Genomic DNA, 18,666 nt, shown 5'->3' with positions numbered 1-18,666 from the left:
TCCTGAACTTTTTTTACATGTTATTTTCGACGTATTAGCTCCAACATTGTATAACCATGCAACTTGTAAAATGTGCAACATACTTATGTATGTACAACATACTATGTACAACTTGTGTCAAACGTTATCAAGCAGAATAGTGCTACGCAGAATCCATAAGTACTTACAGTGAGAATACTTCAGCGATACAACAATAACAAGTAAATTCCCAAAAAGTGTAACTTTAGGTCAGTTTTAATTTGATCGCCCCCAACAAATCTCAAAAGCGGAAACAGGGATCGATCAGATTGTCTGATCAGGATCACATTCTTAGTGTTCTACTGCCTCCTATAGCAAACATTTATTATACACCCATCACACAACATCTCGCATCATGTCACATCTTGCCACAATGCCCTCAAATTAAATGAGGAACATCTGTACGTTTGGAATCCTGCTCAGCTACTTTAATTTAAATTTGCTTATGTTTTGTTTTTTTTCTGTGAGAAATTGCACTGCTATAAAGACATTACAATTGGTATATTTAAAAAGTTAGGTCTTCAACTTCCTTTACAACTCTTTGTTTAAAGCACATTGTACGTCATTCTTATTCCAACTAAGAACTCTAAAGTTTAAGTTTCACCAAATGTTTTGTGCTTTTGTTTTTTTATACTAACGGTAGCAGTTCTAAATTTTCTTTTAACTATTTTTTTCCTGCAATTTATTGGAAGATCTCTCGTGGGTGTAATATCTCATACTGTCAAAATAATTTAAATCACAGCCATGAGATCAGATGTAGAAAGATGTGGGATGAGAATGTGCTTCTGTATTCCTCTCGATGAGAATATAGTATCCAAGGAAAACACCAAAACTCATTATCATTTCATACACAGGGATGAATCTTTCTTTTGCCAAAGATTCACTCATTCTGAGTCAATGACATTGGCCACAAATAATGTGAAGGTTACATAAAAAAATCTGGAAAGTGTTGGTTGAGGTAAGAGAAGTCAGGAGGGACAACTGTGTTTTTTTCCATCAGTCGTGTTGTTTTTTTATTTGTGTATAGGAATAGATAATGTATGTGTATAAATACATGTGTATGCAGGAGAAGTGTGTGTGTAAGGCCATGGCATTACTCTTGCTTTCATTGCACAGTTCTCTTTGACTGGTTCTGCATTTCAGATAATCTATTTGGCAGGAAGAGGGGTTTCCATAGTAACAAGCCTTTCTTGAAGATAACAACAGTCTGATATGCGTGGTTTGGAACTGGTTCAATGTGTAATACATGTGGTGAACAACAAAAGGGTGTGACACTGTTGCTGTCTATGGTCTTGAATGCCCTAAGGTTTTCCATCTGAACCACACTGCAAAGCTAGTTCCACGATATCTTATTGTGTTCAGTTTATTGTTTACCTTTATTTTAGAAAATACTTTTTCTGTTGTCTTTGAATACACTCAAGTGAAACCATAATGTTGGTTTTTTTTTTACTGCAGAGCTTGAATCTATAATTATTGAATAATTTAATGTCTTGGTGTGTGTAAAGGATCATTGTTACTTTAGACCAAATAGACATTGCTGTAGGTTGACCCATGATGTCCTCCACATCACTGCAGCGATCATCTCAGCGTATGATTAGAATTCCCTTTGGAAGCATTTTCGGACATCCCTTCTGTGGAGTTTGGGCTCTATCACCATGGAAACTGACAATCTTGCTACTCTATGTGTCCAAGACTGGTCTAGTAGCTATATGCACCAGTCCTAATGACTGCAGAGTCTATCACTAAGGTTAGACCAAATGTGGAAAGTCAAACACAGGGTATTGTCTGTTAACAAATGAAATGGTTAGAGTTAATTTCAGAAACAAATGATAATACTAATTTAATAGTATGAATTGTTTTTTTTATGTAGGATAACAGCTCCCTGGTCGGAAAACCTTAAAAATGCACTGCAATGTCTTGAAATTTTACCCTCAGCCTTTTCTTTTGGTTATGTAACTGATAATTCACAGTTTAAATGATGGTCTTTGATGAGCTTATACCCAAAGAAAAATAAATCTTGTGTTTGCTTTTTTATTTGTACTTCTATATGTTAATGCTTTGTGATATATGATGAGAGATTCAGTTATTCTACTCAGCATCTTGGTTATAGCACTCATATCACAAATATATTTAGCTTGTGAGAGCACCCCTGTGATTCCTTGTATCTAAGCAACCAATATGCCATTGACATTTGGCATTTGTTCCAAGGGATTTCAGATTTTTATTGTAGTATAATTCCAGTTTAGATAGATTATAATTGAGTAAATATCGATTTTTGTTTTTACGATTAAATGATGTTTCAGTCTTTGATATTAATGGACTCAATATTTTGCAACTGTACAGAGCAGATATTCTACAAGTTATAATTGAGTACTATTGTAAATATCTGTTATCGTCTACACTTCTACATGAATCCAATTAAATTGGCCTTCCCTCTACATCCATGGCAAACACAATTTCTCTAATTATCTGTATCTCTTTCCATGCCACCATCAGGAAGACAGCTAATTCCAAAAGGCCATTTATGACGCAGAAGCCCAAGTGGCTTAGCTTCCATTAGCCTACAATATGACTGAAAAGGAGTGCTTCACATTGTTTATTCTTAATAATGAAAACTTTCACCTTGTCATATCCATAACCAACAGTCACAGTAAGAAGTGGGAGTAGGAATTGTTGTGTCACTTCTGACACATTGAAGCAGTGGCATAATTGATCATTACAGCTCCGTTCTCTTTTAGGCTCCAAAACATTGTGATGTCTCTATGAATATGTGCTGTCATGGAATATGAACCTATGTGATCAACAAATAGTTACATAATGACCATGTCCTCATTACAATAAGAATCAATTCATTTTTCAAAAATCGTTTTGCCCAATGACTTCTAAATGTTAGCAACAAACATAGTTTATAATATTTCCTTGAATTTGTGGCACATTCCATCACCAATGTATAGATAGAAACTACAGGATGGCCAAATGACATAATCACTTCAAGCAGAATTGTTTACAAGACACTGTTGTGAAATGATCCTACCTTTCTTGGGAACAGCATTAATTGTAACTGAGGCTTTTCTCCTGAAATGTTGAACACTTTAGATGGATTCCAAGATTAGGTTTATTATTTATTAAAGCTGATGGATTCTGAATGTCTTCTCAAAAAGGCCCCCTATCTATCTTTAGCTGTGTGTGAGGCAAAGCAGCCAAGCGAATGGAGGATTTTTGGTACCAAGAAAATACTTTGAATCAGAGAAGACCTCAAAGCCATGCACTTTTCAGACATGCTTGAGTGGATCTTTTACACATTCTAAAAAATATATAGTTTTAAAAGTAAATGAATAAGTAAAATTATAAAATGTAAATACTGTGTGAGAAAACACACAGATCTAGGAAAAGTCAAGAAAGCAAGGTCCTATAATTTTATCAAGTGTGAGGTATTTATTTTTTATCTTCACTATGGTCAAATGACAGGGGCTGGGCGCTTCTAGTGTTGAATCTCTGTAAATGTGACTTCATTGATACAAAACAAATGTTGGCTCTATCAGACACTGCTTTATTCTGTGTGTACAGTGTACATGTAATGTTTGCAAAACATCAGATACAACATTTGAATAGAATAACATGTTTTACTTATCATGGAATGGCAAGACTTTTTTAACCTTTTTACATTGATAGAAACAGTTGAAGAGAGACAGTAAAGCAGGGAGAGAGACAGAGGGGAAGACATGCAGAAAATGACCCAAGCCAGAATCAAACTCGGTCCTCTGCCTTATGGCCTTAGCCTTAGTGGTATACGCGTTCTACCCGGTAAGCCATTCATGTTTTTATGATATATTCTGAAATCTACACAAATAGGACGAGCAGGCTCCAACTGTATTCATGGAACAAAGCCAATGTTGTAGGCACATGACACTATCTGAATAGATTATAATATCCTCTAATATCTTAATCATGATGATGATGGACAGAGGAGGAGGAGCAAAATAAATTGTCATCATATATATGTATTTCAAATAACACATTTAGCATTAAATACTCCTAAAGGTATTGGACAAACAGATGAAAACAAATGATGGTACATTAGAATAATACAGAATCAGTTTGCACACCATAGAAGCATTATTGTGGCAAGAATTCAGAAAGCATGGCATCTACATATATTTCCTTTGAGGAATTGAAAGATACAAGGGCTTGCATTTAAAGATTTATGGCCAGGACACTATATGATTGAAATACATTCCCACCAGTCAGCACTCAAAGCTTTATGTTCTTGTAATGGATAGCTATGAACCAAAATACAGAAGTGTCCTTTTTGGTAAAATATAATTTCAATAGTAGTTTTTTCTGCCACAAGCCAGTTGCTTTACCAATACATTTACCATCTGTATTGTGGAAATTGAGCCATACTCTAATAAAATATATATATTTTTTATCTTGTACCATTCAAGAACGTATATGACATGTTTTCAACTCATCTTAACTGTAATTTCGACTGCATTTTGAGAAATGTTCTTGAATATATATCTTAATTATGGATGTATTTAGTTGTACATGTAGGTCTAATATCACTGAAGTGAGGATTATTTATTTTTTTACATTTGAAGTTTAAACTGGTCACTCATTTAAACTTTTAAAAAGAGTAAATCCTTGTCTAAATCATTGTAAATCATTCAGGGAAAATGAAGAAAATTAACTTTAAATGATTGTTTGGAGTAGCTGACAGTAAATTAAAAATGTTCTCTACTTCATATATATGTACGTTCCAATTATTTTCATTTTTTGACAGGATCTTGTGCTGCTAGTCCCCCCCTCCCTCCGCCCCCCCTTTACATTTACAATAGCTTATTTCTTTATTTTACCATGCTGTATGTCAGTCTTTAATGCTTTACGGATTCACAGAGATTTTTCAACACAACATTAAACATTTATGCTACAAAACCAGGTACAATAGTTTCTTTGGTTTGGTGTCCTGGAACAAGCATTGTTAGCCAAATACTAATTTTACAATTACCAAAAACCAACAGTTTCTCAGATTTTCCGTTCTCTTAAATGTCTATCAAGATTCATTGGAATCATTAATCAAAAATAGCATTTACTTTACATTATATCATCAATAATAATCTTTTAAAATGTAAGGTTCATGCTATTTGAGTACAAACTAACCATATTTTTTATGTTTACCATATTAATACATACTATAATACATTCTGTCACTCGTAATTCTGAATTTAAGGTATCACATGACGTACATTTCTCTAAATGTAAGGTTCTGAAAAGTTAATTTATCATCATTATATTACACAAGCAGCTGACTGTAAGCACCTGCCATTGTTATTAAATCTACTGTCATTTAAAAAGTTTGGATTCTGTTGATAATCCTTCTTGTAGCTTGAGAATTTATGTCAGTTTTGTAAAATAACTTAGCAAAAGAAAGTGCTGTACTGAAAGTACTGTTTTAAAAAGGGATTCACAGTGTCAACTATTAAAATGAATTATGGAAATATACAACATTCACAATACTGCAAGGGTTAGTAGCATATGATTAAATTATATTAGTGACAATCTTTTTTTGTTGTTCTAATATTCTGTTCATAAATTGCTACAATTTCAGTTCCCAAAACAATCTAACATGAAAAAATCATAATTCATTGGCATCATAATACTCAAATCCACCGATGATGAAAACCATCTCATTCTTCAAACAACAACCCCACTTCTAGCCCTGTTTGTTGTAGCTAACATGTCTCTGCCTAGAAAAATAGAACCCTTACAAATATAAGAGCTGCTCAAACACAAGAGATGAAATTGAACTCCATAAACTCTTTTGTTTCTATCAACATTACCAACAATAGCAAGGCGGTAGAAAGAAAAAACAAGTTTTCTCCTAAAGAAGCACATTAACGGCAAAAGCTCCTCTTTGCAAAAATTTTTATAAGTACAGATAACCTATCCAGTAAACAAGATTAAAGAGGCCAAAGGCTGTAGGGAAGAATATTCGCGAATAAGAGTCAATCTTTGATACCCGAACATGCATCCTGTTTTCCCTCCAGGCACCAGAGCGACAGTCATCAAAACAACAAAAGAAACTTGTGCAGTCTTTCCCATCCAGACATTCGTATGCATAATCATCATCTTCATGATAGGGGGCAATGTTGTTCATCTGGAGAAGGGAAGTCCCTGGCTGAATGATTACTCCGGTGGACTTCTGTGGGAGGAAAACACATTCGCTGAAGAATATACATTTCCACACCTTTATTCATTTTACTTGGACAAGATGGAGCCTAGTGTCACACACCGATCTGTTTCACCAGTCTTGTGTTTGTCTCCACCCCCTCCAGGTGTCTGTCTCCCCCTTCCTCACTACACCTGGTACATTAAATACCCCTCACTTTCTGTCTCTCTGATACTTGCTGAGCAAGCATGGCCACATATTTAAAGAGTTCATCACCCTGGTGTGTTTGTGACGGGAGCCAACTCAGCTTCAACAAGTTCTCACCACAGCATTTAAGCAGCCCTTTGCTGCAGAATGAGACTGGGCTGAAGCCATCACCAAATCTATTTGGATGTTTATCACTTCAGACATGAGGCAATATTTTGTTGTGGAAAACAAAGGGTTTGAAAATATGGTGAAAGTACTTAAACCACGCTACAAAATCCCCTCGCTCACCCACTTCAGCATGAAGATCATGCCAGATCTTTATGAACAGGGAAAAAATCTAAATGGTCGATGAATTATCAAAGGCATCCTCTGTTGCCCTCATCACAGACAGGTGGACCTCCAGGGCAACGGAAAACCGCTTGACTGCAAATGCTCACTACACCACAGAGGAGTGGGCGATGCGAAGTCTAGTGCTGCAGTCACGCTTCCTCTATGAGAGTCATACAGACACAAATAAAGCACAGGTATTGTTAGGAGTAGTAACAACACTGCGAGCTAGAGAGGCCCCATATCAACATCCCAATATCCACAGATGCCAAGAACCAAGTTAATGCAGTGATAGAAGCTAGCCTGGGGCCACACATTGCTTTGCACTTAATCAATTTAGCATTGCAAAGGGGGAATCTCAATGAACCAGATGGACCCCCTCCATGGAAGGATCAGGAAGGGGGTTTCCTTTTTCCACCAAAGCATAACAGCCACTCGTGTTTAAGACCAAGCAAGAAATACTACCGCCACAGACCCACAAGCTCATACATGATGTACCAACAAGATGGAAGTCAACTTCTGACATGTTTTAGTGCTTTTTACTCTGCACTGACAGACAAGACCCTGAAAAAAAATACTTATAAAGCATAATAATAAAATAAAGGGCTATTATGTATATACAACATAATAAATAAAGGAACTTTTCTGCCACTTTCACATCATCATCAGACAAGGTGATGATGTGAAAGTGGCAGAAAAGTTCCTTCAGGTGCTCAAAGCCCTCAAAATGATTACATCCATTGTGCACTGAAACGGAACCATCTGTGTCCATGATCCTACCTCTGACAACAAAGATTCTACCATCCATGGCCCCAAGAGAGGAAGACAGCACCATCACTAGAGATGACAAGGCTGCCATCACGAAACAACCAAGCTCAAGGTGCAGCATGTCTTTCAGTTCAATGGACTTCAGCTCTCCTCACGGTTCTGGAAGGCGTTCTGCACTCTCATTATGTCACCGCCCAGTTTGCCCTCCGGTTTTCACCCCGAGTACAAGGGCTAGTCTAAAGAAATGAAATTCAAGTTACTATTAATGCCCCAACTCTGGTTTCCCACTGTGACATTGGGTTGTTTGGTAACTCCCGCACAGAGAAATAAGGGTTCACACACACACACACACACACACACACACACACACCCTGCAGTGCTTATCCTTCCTTGCTCCCCAGTGGTGGAATGATCTCCCTGTTCAACTACACTCCTTTCAGTCGGAGAACAAACATCGGCCTCTTTGCCTGGAATGAGAGGGCTTAGCTGTACAATACCTCATTTGATATCCGCAAAAACAACCTTTTCTGCTTGTTCCATCTGAAATATGTTGCAGCAATGTCTTGTAAACACAGGCCCTACCTACAATTTATATGGAAATATGAAATATGTTGCTATTGTTGCGCTGTAGGATAAAAATACAGACAATTCCTTGACATGAACCACTTTGGTCCTTGATTATTTTCTGCACTTACTTCATGCACTATTTGTAAATGTACATATAAGATGTAAGATACATTTACGAATGAATTGTTTGTTCTTTGTTTTTATAATCACATCAGAAATATATTTACAATTGATTGGCATTTTTCATCTGTATCACTAATCTAATTTGATCACACACACAAACTCTCCATGTATGTCCATGTCCTAGGCCTAACCAGTTTAAGTGTTAGACTTAAATGCGACTCGTTATTTAGCATGCTAAATAACAGTGTAGTTAGGTCAGTTAACTCATTATCTGGTTCTTTTACCTGTGCATTGTTAGCTTTGGTCTTCTTTGTTTGACGGTTGCTTGTGAAGTAGTGGAGAGTTCCGTACTCCATGAGAGCAGCAAAGGTGAAAATGAAGCACACAGACACAAACAGATCCATGGCTGTAACGTAGGAAACCTTGGGTAAGGACTTCCTCGAAATGGTGCTGAGGGTCGTCATAGTGAGCACCGTGGTTATACCTAAAGAAAAAGACACCTTGTAATTTCTCTGCCTTTTTTAATTGGACTACACAAGCAATCAATTAGTAGTTAAGTCTTGCCATGACCCATCACCTCTTTTTATTATTAAGCTGTAGAGTTAAGCCTAACAAGTGGTGTGAGGACTGGCTGACAAAACAATTTTGATCATGTTCATAAAAAAATCTCCCAAATGAACAATGTTAATGAGAATTTTTTTTTGTACAGTGACAGGATTTTGAATATGTTTTCCTCTACTTGCAAAAACACTACATGAACAGTCAATCGTTTTGCAAAGAAACAAACCATGTAGATGACGTTTCCAGGCCCTCCCACTCACTGTCAAACTGAGATTGACACTGCTGATGCAGCTGCTGCAGCTAGCTCGCTGCAGCAGGAATGAGATGCACATTTTGAAACCTTTCATGTCTACTACATAGGATGCTGCAAAACCTGGGGGAGGAGCAGCGGTGGCTAAAATAGTCATATATATTGGAGATAATAGTAGTTGGCCTTGATGGTAGCAAGCATACTAATAATATGTGTGGTAGCAGTAGTGTGGTAGCAAGCATTACGTACTAATCACACTTCTGGTTTCTTCACAGTTCTGCTCGAAGAAAAATACACTTAAAACTGAACATTGAGCATTATTATCGTTAAATGTATATATTATCTTCATCGATCAATATGAAGTCATACACATATTGTTCAAATTTGTGGCCATATTGCCCAGCCCTAAGTCAGTTATAAAAAATTATAGAGGGAGATTGAAAGAGAGTGAAAGACCAGATTATACCCAATGAAGTCCGTGCAGGGACTGCATCTTTGTTGATCCAAAAGGAAACCCAGGACAGCACCACAATCATGCTGCAAGGAATGTACGTCTGAATAGTAAAGTAGCCCATTCTCCGACTCAAATCAAAAAAGATTGTCATGATGACGTATTCCCCTGTATATTGAAGTGAACAAATATATAAACAAAACATTTTGTTATCCTTTCTTAAAGTATTTATTCTATCTTTGTTATATAAATATTCTGCATTACTTTTGCATTTGTTTCACATGATTCTCAAAGTATACTCCATACCTGATTGGGTGTGTGCCACATCAGTAGTATTACGCAGGCCGACGAAGGCAAACTGGTAGAGTCTCCAGTACCTTTGGTCTGCCACTTCCACAGAGCGTCGTTGCCAACGATACTGAATTTCATTCTTAGGATAGCCATCTACAAAAGTTGGGACACCCACATGGTTATTTAAGACTTCATGTAAAAACGGCGATCCAGCCATGGAACAGTTAATGTTTCTTCTAAAGGTCTTCACAATTCAAAAAGGTTGGACCTGTTCTGAAGTTGACCAGTGGTTTTCTTACCCATCATACCCAAATCAAGTCTGAATACACCCATAAACAGTCAGACCATTTAATTTTTTATTTTTTATAAATATACATTTGTTCTGTTCAGATCCCCCAAAAACCTGATCAATGTACCCAATGCACAATTACTTGCAATTTAAAAGTTTTAAGACACTGTTTAACTGTATTGAACTTTCAGAATTAAATGCATCTGACAACTCCATACATGCATTGCATACAATAGGCCTATTATCAATGGGTGTCCGCTCATTGTGTGATAATAAATACAAAGCAAAAGTGACATAACATTGAATTTAAAAAATTGGTCAGTTCACTTTTTACTTAACACACATTCAGTTCTACATTTATGCCTTTTTAGTTCTACACGGATCCAGTGGAATACTGTTCAAATCTTTTAATTGCTATATTGAAACTTTGGCCCAGGTCCAACCTTTTTCACCTAGTCTCATGGGTCCCTGGTGGGATCTTGGATTTTTGAGACAGATAGACCTGTAAAGACCTCTAGCTTGTACAACATGGAAAGGCATACTATGGTCAGGCAAAGGGGAGCATTCAAAATGAAGCATATCTTCCCTCTACCCATGGGATGCCCTTGCAGTTTACAGTCACTTAAAAGATTGGTTGAGGCTTTAAGATTATGACAAGACATGAAAAGCTGAAGCATGATGCAGGAGACAAATTGACATAGACAATGACACAGACAGCATGAATCAGTTTGGGACGGGACGGAGGGTGCATAATTCATCAGTCCGTTGGAGAATGGGACTGTCCGACCTAATTTCTCCACTGGTGGAGCAGATGATTGATCGTATGGGACAAAGCAGATGGGCCTTTTGGGGGGTAAGGAAGGACGAGGCCTTAGCTTCTAACTCTAGCCCATTCTGACACCCCTGTCTCACACTCTGGGCTGGTTATGGAAGCTGAAGTCAAAATGACAGATTGAAACGGGAAGAGGGGGAGAGTGTTTGAACACCTACAGCTTGAAAACTCCAGTGGACACGAGTGCTCATCCATTGGAAAGTTATGCAGCTTAAGGTAGCACTCCGCATTAATAGTCAACCTGACAAAAACAGAATTGTGACAAAAAGAAAGTAAGTCTCAGTGGTGGGTTAAACTACTTTAGTAAAGTGCTTCTTTCCTCAAAAATGGTTTCAACACACAAAGATCCAATACTCCTGCTTTGACAAACAGTGGGGGCCTAAAACAGGGCTACATGACAAAGAGAACAAATGCACAAACTAGAGCTGCACAAACAACGATTTAAAAACAAACAAAAATAGAAATACATGACAGGGTATCGCTCCTACCTCAGGGTATACATGACTCTCCCGTTACTCCACAGTCGAAGCAGGCGGTTTGGAGTAGTGATCCAGTGGGCGTCTGACTTTCTGGAGTTACGAAAGAAAGTGTCCGGAATCCAAATCTTTCCCACCATGTTGCTGTTAAGCATCAACAGTTTCATGGAGCTGTTGAACTTTAGACGGCTGTCGTACCACGTCTGGGCAAAAAATATGTCTATGGTGTACTCCTGCAAACAGAGCCATGTAGGTAGGAATGCAAGCCATTACTGTCCATTTCCATTCATTGTAGTACCTCTACAATTAAGTGATGTTCATGGGAACCTCAAATGACAACAACAAATGCACACATTGAGAGGCCCAGTGTGTTCTTAAGTTTTAACTGTGTATATGTAACTGGGATAAATTGTTCAAAAATACTAGTTCAATTATAACCAACCCCCGTGAATCCAGTTGTAAGCTCTTCCCTGGCATAGCTGGCTAAAATGTTCTTTGAGAAATGGTCAGTTGTGTTTACAAGGTTGACCACAGAAAGGCGAGAGGCAATACCTCATTGAAGCTACCTAAAGTGAACACATTGGCTGTGTAAAAACAATGGTGCTAGTCCTTTGTTAAAGTAAACTGAACCATAGCCTTAACCACACAAGTGTTATTCAGTAATCCTAACTCAAACTGCTAGTTTAATATGACACATTAAAAACCTAAGTGTAATACCTGACTGTAAACATGGTTCTGTGTTCCTATTGGTTGGTACTAGTTCCTAACTTTACCACGGACAGTGTCCTAGAATCAGGGGCCTTTACAACAAAGCAGGATTTGGGGTAAGCAAGGTAACTTCGGGTTTAACCCTGAGTTTTCAGTGTCACAACGGTTATACACCGGTTTCAATTGCCACTTATGCACAATTCCTGTTGTTAGGCTTAGTGAAACCAGAAAACTAAAAGATTTCCCGGGTATGTTGAAGTTGCTTCATAGTGTAATATTCTTCACCAAATACTGTTTATTGACATTAACCTCTGCATTACTGTGCACTAGTTATTGATTGGCAGCATTTACTATCGGTACTTTCGAATAAAAGTGTCTGCTAAATGAATCAGGGTTATATCATTAAAACAGAAAAGACTTTGACTCACCATATTAATGGGATCAACTGGTCCAATGCTGTTAACATACACCGCAGTCTCAATCACTGTTGGCCTTACTGGAACACACAAAACCAGTAATGACCAAATAATAAAGTATCTATAATTCCAGGAATATTTGTGTGTGTCTGTTTGTTTGTGTGAGTGTGTGGCTTGATTATCTCAAGAACCATGCACTGTGTAACGTTGAAAAGGACGGAATTTTGATTAGCTGTTCGAGTTAGCAAAAAATAAATAGGGTTAAATCACAGGGCTTTTATGCAAAAGCTCTGCTGCTGAAAGCACCCCTTTGATCAATAGGCCGCCTAAACATGTTGTTAATCAGTTTTTCATTCAGCAAATCACTTCACAGTACCATAAGGACGGAGGTACACAAACAACTCACGATCCAAACATTTGTTTAGTGGCCTACAGTTTTGCCCTATACTACAGGTGTTTGATTTCCATTCCTTTGCTAGGCTACCCTGGCTCGCCAGATGGTTTGTTTCACACTTTCACAGATTTTTGTATCACTATTACAGTGCATGTATGAGCAAATGAGCAGTGCTGACTATCAAAATTGGCACAATAGTTAATATCAGCTTCTACCAAGAAGGGTTTTCTATATGGATTAAATTCTGGCATGCAATTGTCAGCAAAGCAATATACAGTGGATGCTTTATTTTCAATATAGATCAGTGAATTTTGTTATGTTAATTAATTAAAAAGTTTACTCATGAAAAAACTATCTGCATTATACAAATTTGCACACACTCCATTTAGGTTAGCTAACCAAATCAGCTAACTAATATCTTAATCACCGGCTGCATTACAGGAATAAGCATCACAGACATTGTACTACTTTGTGTAAATGGAGATATAATGCTTATCCTGAATTGTATGTATTTTTGTAGATAAACTATTTGCCATAAGATCAGGTTAAAGAGTATATTTTGTGAACAGCCACATGATTGTGTTATGGAACTCAACACTATCATGTGCTTTTAAATTCAACTCAATCTGAACCGATGGCTAAAGATTCTTTGGTAACAGTCTATTCCAGTGCTGTTGCATATAGACAACAGTAATCCTCTTGCATTAATTATCTTTAATCTAGCCTGAAGCCAGAAAACTAAAAATGTATTTATCTGGTCTTCACACCATTCCTGAGATCCCTCAATCAATCCCAATTTGGCTATGTATCATCAGTTTGGCCCCTGTGCAATCAATCTACTTAACATCAGCCCAGTCATTACAAGAGATTCATCACCTTTGTATCTTTTTTTTCTTTTTTTTAAACAAACCTGCTGTATAGTCTCAGAAGTTTCTGGTTATGCTCAAATTTCTGATTTAAGATAGGAGTCCACAATTACATGCAAGCCTGATGGATGCTAACTTTTATGTCACTCAAAAATCCTTATTTGGTACCTTTCAAAATAAATTCAAATCTGTTACGAATGTTAAAATGTATTGTCCTATAAAGGTTAGAGAGAAAACATTTAAGGACAAATGTACAGTCTCGACCAGGACGTTGTTGTGGGATTTCCAATGTATATATCAACAGTAGTCAAATATACCCAGACAGACATCATGGTTGCTATACTTAGAAGGCAAAGAGTACTTTGGAAAGATCAAATTCAAATGATGTCTGGTTGTGTGTGTTGAATTACTTAAATACTTCACAAATCTATATCAATAAAAGCAGTGCTGTAAACTGCAACTGAAATTCGCAGCGTAATCAAATAATGAATTAATACGGTACTACTGGGCATTTACAGAGATGAAGATGTAATACTAAATTAAGTAATGAGTGTCATGTAATGTTGAATAAGCCCCCCATTAACCAATGGACTACAGTATGAATTTATAAAAAAGCGCCCTCTGAGTGGACACTGAATAATGAACATTGCCATTACAGATGGATGGGAACTTGCCTCCAATGTCAGGTCGGAGTTTGTTGTCGTAGCCTTGAAGTAATGTATTGAGGATCAAGGTGACATCATTTTCATAGACCTTGGGGGATAAAACCCAAGTCTTATTTATGGGAACATCTTCATAGTCCTCTTCATCCTGTTTACTTGGCCCAAAAGCCACACTGTGAAGAGAGAAAAGAAAGTGAGAAAGTGGGGGAATTGTGTGTGTGTGCAGGTGTGTGTGTGCACAGTCTGTGCAGTATGATCTACAGTCTGTGCAGTACAATCTTGCACCTACAAAAGGGCTGAGCTAATGAAACACACAAATGGTTTTGCAGGGATCCATGAAGCCGGGTGTTTTGAAAGGAGTTAGATTAGGCACTGTGAAGAGTAGACTTTCAGGGTGACAGAACTACCTAAACATTTGTATTGTAGACACAATTGTGGACAAAGATATAAATGTATATTTTTATCCTAACATAGAAGACCACTAAACAACTTTTTGGGACCACATTGACCATATAACCGCTGGTTCATATTGATAAAGAGTTGATAAAAGGAGGAAACTCCAATATTTCAAAATGTTATACTTGTCATGCTATAAACTCAATGGAATATATTACACAACGCAATTCATTGACAGATGTACTTCCCAACTGCATGCTCAAATTGATTGTATCGACACCTTTTTTTTTTTACTTTTTAAAACCTTCATCACTTCATCAATCTTCCAATTTCTCCACATTGTTACTTTTGTAAAGGAAAGCAGTGCATTTCACCTCTATGAGTAATCACATTACCAGTTTTTGACCTCAGAGAAAATATATCGTAAATAATGTTCTACCCAAAGTGTCTGGGTGAAATATGCCTGATGGAGTGAATCAGAGAGATCCAAGGCACAAGTATGAAAACAATGATCCAGTAACTTAATATAAACCTGTACACAAGGGGACAGCAGAATTAGCCTGTGAGGCTAAATGTTTTGACCCATAACCATGATGTGGTACCATGTTAGCTATTTTGTAAATAGCTATGTGGGTTTGGCTGAATCAAAGCCTTTTTCTTCTGATTGCAATACCAGGCAGACAAGTTGGTCATGAAAGCTGCTGAATAGCCTAAATTGTGTAAAATAAAGTTAACTAATTAAATATGGTCATCAAAGTACACAGTATTGTTGGGATTAGATAAATATAGTACTAATGTACTTTTCTGACAACCTTCTTTTTATTCACTAAATGTGTTAGATTAATTGACAATTATTCTGATGTGAACTTTACATCATATTTATAATAGGCTACTCTTTCGCCCAGAGGTATGGTATATGTCATGTATTAGGCCTTTTGATTCATAAGGATCAAAAACATAAATCATGTCCTTTGTTCTGACAGCTGGATACTGCCAGGTACCGGTTGCTTTTTTTTGCCGCAATGTGAGAAACACTGTTAATCATGTATGTGATTGAAACAAATATGAAATGGAATAGGCTGCACATTTGATACATTTATGTGTTGTAATCTGAACATTTAATGTGATATTTAGGGTTTTCTTGACGCAATTTAGACTATCTTGACGCATTTTTCTTACTCTTCAAAATGAACGAATTTGTTGAACTATTGTTGGTGAAGCTGTTAAACACAGAGATGCAGGAATGTTTGCTAAAGGTTGCATTTTCCATGCGATTTAAATGACATTGCCATCTTAAACAGGACGATATGGTGCCTAGGCTTTCTGCACATTCATTAGGATAAAAATTCCTATACACTAAACAATTTACACGTGCGATTATGTTTATGCAAACAATACCTATACGTACAATATGCTTTGTGAAGGGGATAACGCACGAGCCGTCTTCCCCACAATTGGTTTGATTACAACAAGCCCACCGCACACAGCACAATTTACCAGCCCTTTCCCCTCTCATGTTTTTCAGGATACCTTGTCCGTTATGTTTTAATTCAAATCCATCGCAAGATTATCAGTCAAATAGCTCCGCGGATCCGATCAAACTTACCAGAGTCCAAGGAGAGCCAGTAATAGCCACGAAATCATTGCTTTGCCTTTGACATGTTGCAGCACAACCTTAGTGCAAAACGCTACTATCTTCAGTCTCATGCTTACAAGATATAGCCTATACCCCAAATATATCAAATTAGTCCTTTAAAGATACACAATTTGGTGTTGCTTTTTACCGCTGCCTTAGCCCAATTAAGTCTAGATACGCTAGGAAGGTGGTTCAGGATGTTTCCGAATTGACGGTAAATTCTACCAATCCTTGCATTTGAGTGTTGCATACATTATCTTTATGATGTTGTGCACCAGCAAGAAGCGCGAGGATAGGGTAGACTATAATGTGACTTGAGAGAGCCTGCGCTCTTTGGTCGAGGTAAATATCTTAAACTGCACCAGTGGCTGTTATACTAACCTTGCAGATGTAACCTGCTGCCATGTCCATTACTGTTCTATAGTCTCACAAACACTAAACATGATTTATTTTCGGTATCGAAACTAATGTCAATAATCAGTGTGTTTATGTAAAAAACAATTTTGTGTCCATGTAACAATCATTTTGAAACTGGTAGGACAGTAAACAAAATGACATGTTAATGTTCACTGACCTTTAAAAAAACAAGCACTCATGTTTTCCGTTTTTGCACTGAGAGCATTTAGCTAAATGAGGCAGATGTTTCTGAATGTATTATTCCATGGATGAATATCCTCATTAACATTAGCAACCTTTCCAGTGTAAAGAATACCTTCCACATCCTAGAACAGGTAGGCACATTTTAATGGAGTGTTCCGTATCTCAAGTGTTAACAATTGATCATGCTTAGTGAGTGCATTTAAGTAAATGAACAGAGACATAGTTGCGAGTTCCATATAACAAACGTTTTGTAGATTTCAGTGTAGAATGACTTGACAGGCCCACACAAATCCTCTACCTCAAGCCCATCAAACTCCTTTGGGATGAAATCTACTGCCATCTGCAACCCCACACCTACATGTCACTCAACACCAGTACCTCACTTCATTAATGCTGTTGTGGCTGAATTGAAAATTGAAAATCTTACATTACAAGCCATCCCCAAAAATGTATGGCTGGTACAACACCAACTTGTCTGCACACTGACCAAATGTCCACACACAACGCAGTCCCTCTGACAATACAAATCGTACTCATTTAATTTGATTGTTGCATTAGAACAGCTTGGCTCAACATGTTGCGATGACATGCACAATGGCCCCCCCAAGATAATAAACGATGTAAAAAATATTTAAAAACACAAAAATGTATGACCTTGTGCCTGCCCTCGCCAAGTTCTTTTCTGGAGCTTACTTGAAGCCAGCCTTGAGGCCCACCCAGGAGCAGCAGCAACATGCTGGTCCAGGTGGATGGAGCCGTGAAACTGAGGTTCTGTATCTACAGCTGGAAGGAAAAACCACGACAGATACAGAACGCAAGTTGAGACTGGTCTACTAGCTAGCCTGTGAAGACTCCTCGAGGGGTAGCTGTAGACATCTTTGCCATGCCAGTAGCCACAGTTTGCAGGACCGTCCACAATGTTGTGGAGGAAAGGATGACCATCCTCGAAAAAGCTTTCCCAAAACCAGAGAAGACGGAGGAGGCTGGCATTGTTCACCTGAATGGCCATGAGGCGTTGCGCTGTGATGCCAGTGTCATTGACGTGTACCACGTCAAGATTCTTCTGCCTGCAGAGCCACAGAAGAAATGTTCAATTAACAGAAAGTTTTCCCAGTCTGTGCTACTGCAGGGCGTCTGCAATGCCAAGGCTACACTTCACCTTGTGTACTCTACACTGGCAATACAGGATCTGTATAGGATGCACTTGTCCTATGAAGATCGCCCATGTACCAAAAGGCTCTGTATCCACTAGCTGGGTACTTTATATTGGGAGAGCTGGAAGATACCTGTGACCACAGCGTCCCCATGCTATTATAAATCCAAACGGACAGTTTTTTATGCACACACAGAGTAAATTGTTACTTTGGTGACTTAAATATACGCCATATGTTTTCATCGTGAACAGGCCAAGCTGAAGCTCGGAACAACAGGCACCATGCAAAAGCAAGAAACGTTATTGAGCGCACCTTTGGGATCTCGAACACGCTGATGCAGCTTCGTTTTGAGGACCCTGGAGACCCAGCCTCTGGTCGCCCAGAAAGTGACTTGTGCGTACTGCAACCTACACGATATGTGTGTGAAAATATTGGTTGAATGTTATCCAATGATGCTACTGAATAGCTTTTTTTATGTAATTTTTTTTCAAGACAGGGTTAGGTT

General features: G+C 37.9%; 1 protein-coding gene across 1 annotated transcript; it reads right to left on the bottom strand.

Annotated features, from left to right (window-relative positions):
* Positions 1–5,419: 5,419 nt before the first annotated feature.
* gabrg1 (gamma-aminobutyric acid type A receptor subunit gamma1) lies at positions 5,420–16,646 on the bottom strand. Its single transcript, XM_062469003.1, has 9 exons — positions 16,378–16,646; positions 14,384–14,548; positions 12,466–12,529; positions 11,342–11,562; positions 11,012–11,094; positions 9,748–9,885; positions 9,457–9,609; positions 8,464–8,663; positions 5,420–6,220 (listed from the first exon to the last, which is right to left on the bottom strand). The coding sequence occupies exons 1-9, from the start codon at positions 16,476–16,478 to the stop codon at positions 5,945–5,947; spliced, it is 1,401 nt and encodes a 466-aa protein (XP_062324987.1). The 5' UTR covers positions 16,479–16,646; the 3' UTR covers positions 5,420–5,944.
* Between the last annotated feature and the right edge of the window lie 2,020 nt (positions 16,647–18,666).

The sequence above is a fragment of the Osmerus eperlanus genome, chromosome 9 (assembly GCF_963692335.1).
Source record: "Osmerus eperlanus chromosome 9, fOsmEpe2.1, whole genome shotgun sequence".
In the NCBI taxonomy this organism is placed as follows: domain Eukaryota; kingdom Metazoa; phylum Chordata; class Actinopteri; order Osmeriformes; family Osmeridae; genus Osmerus; species Osmerus eperlanus.
Note: the sequence above shows the minus strand (reverse complement) of the source record. Positions and strands in the feature narration are given on the sequence as shown.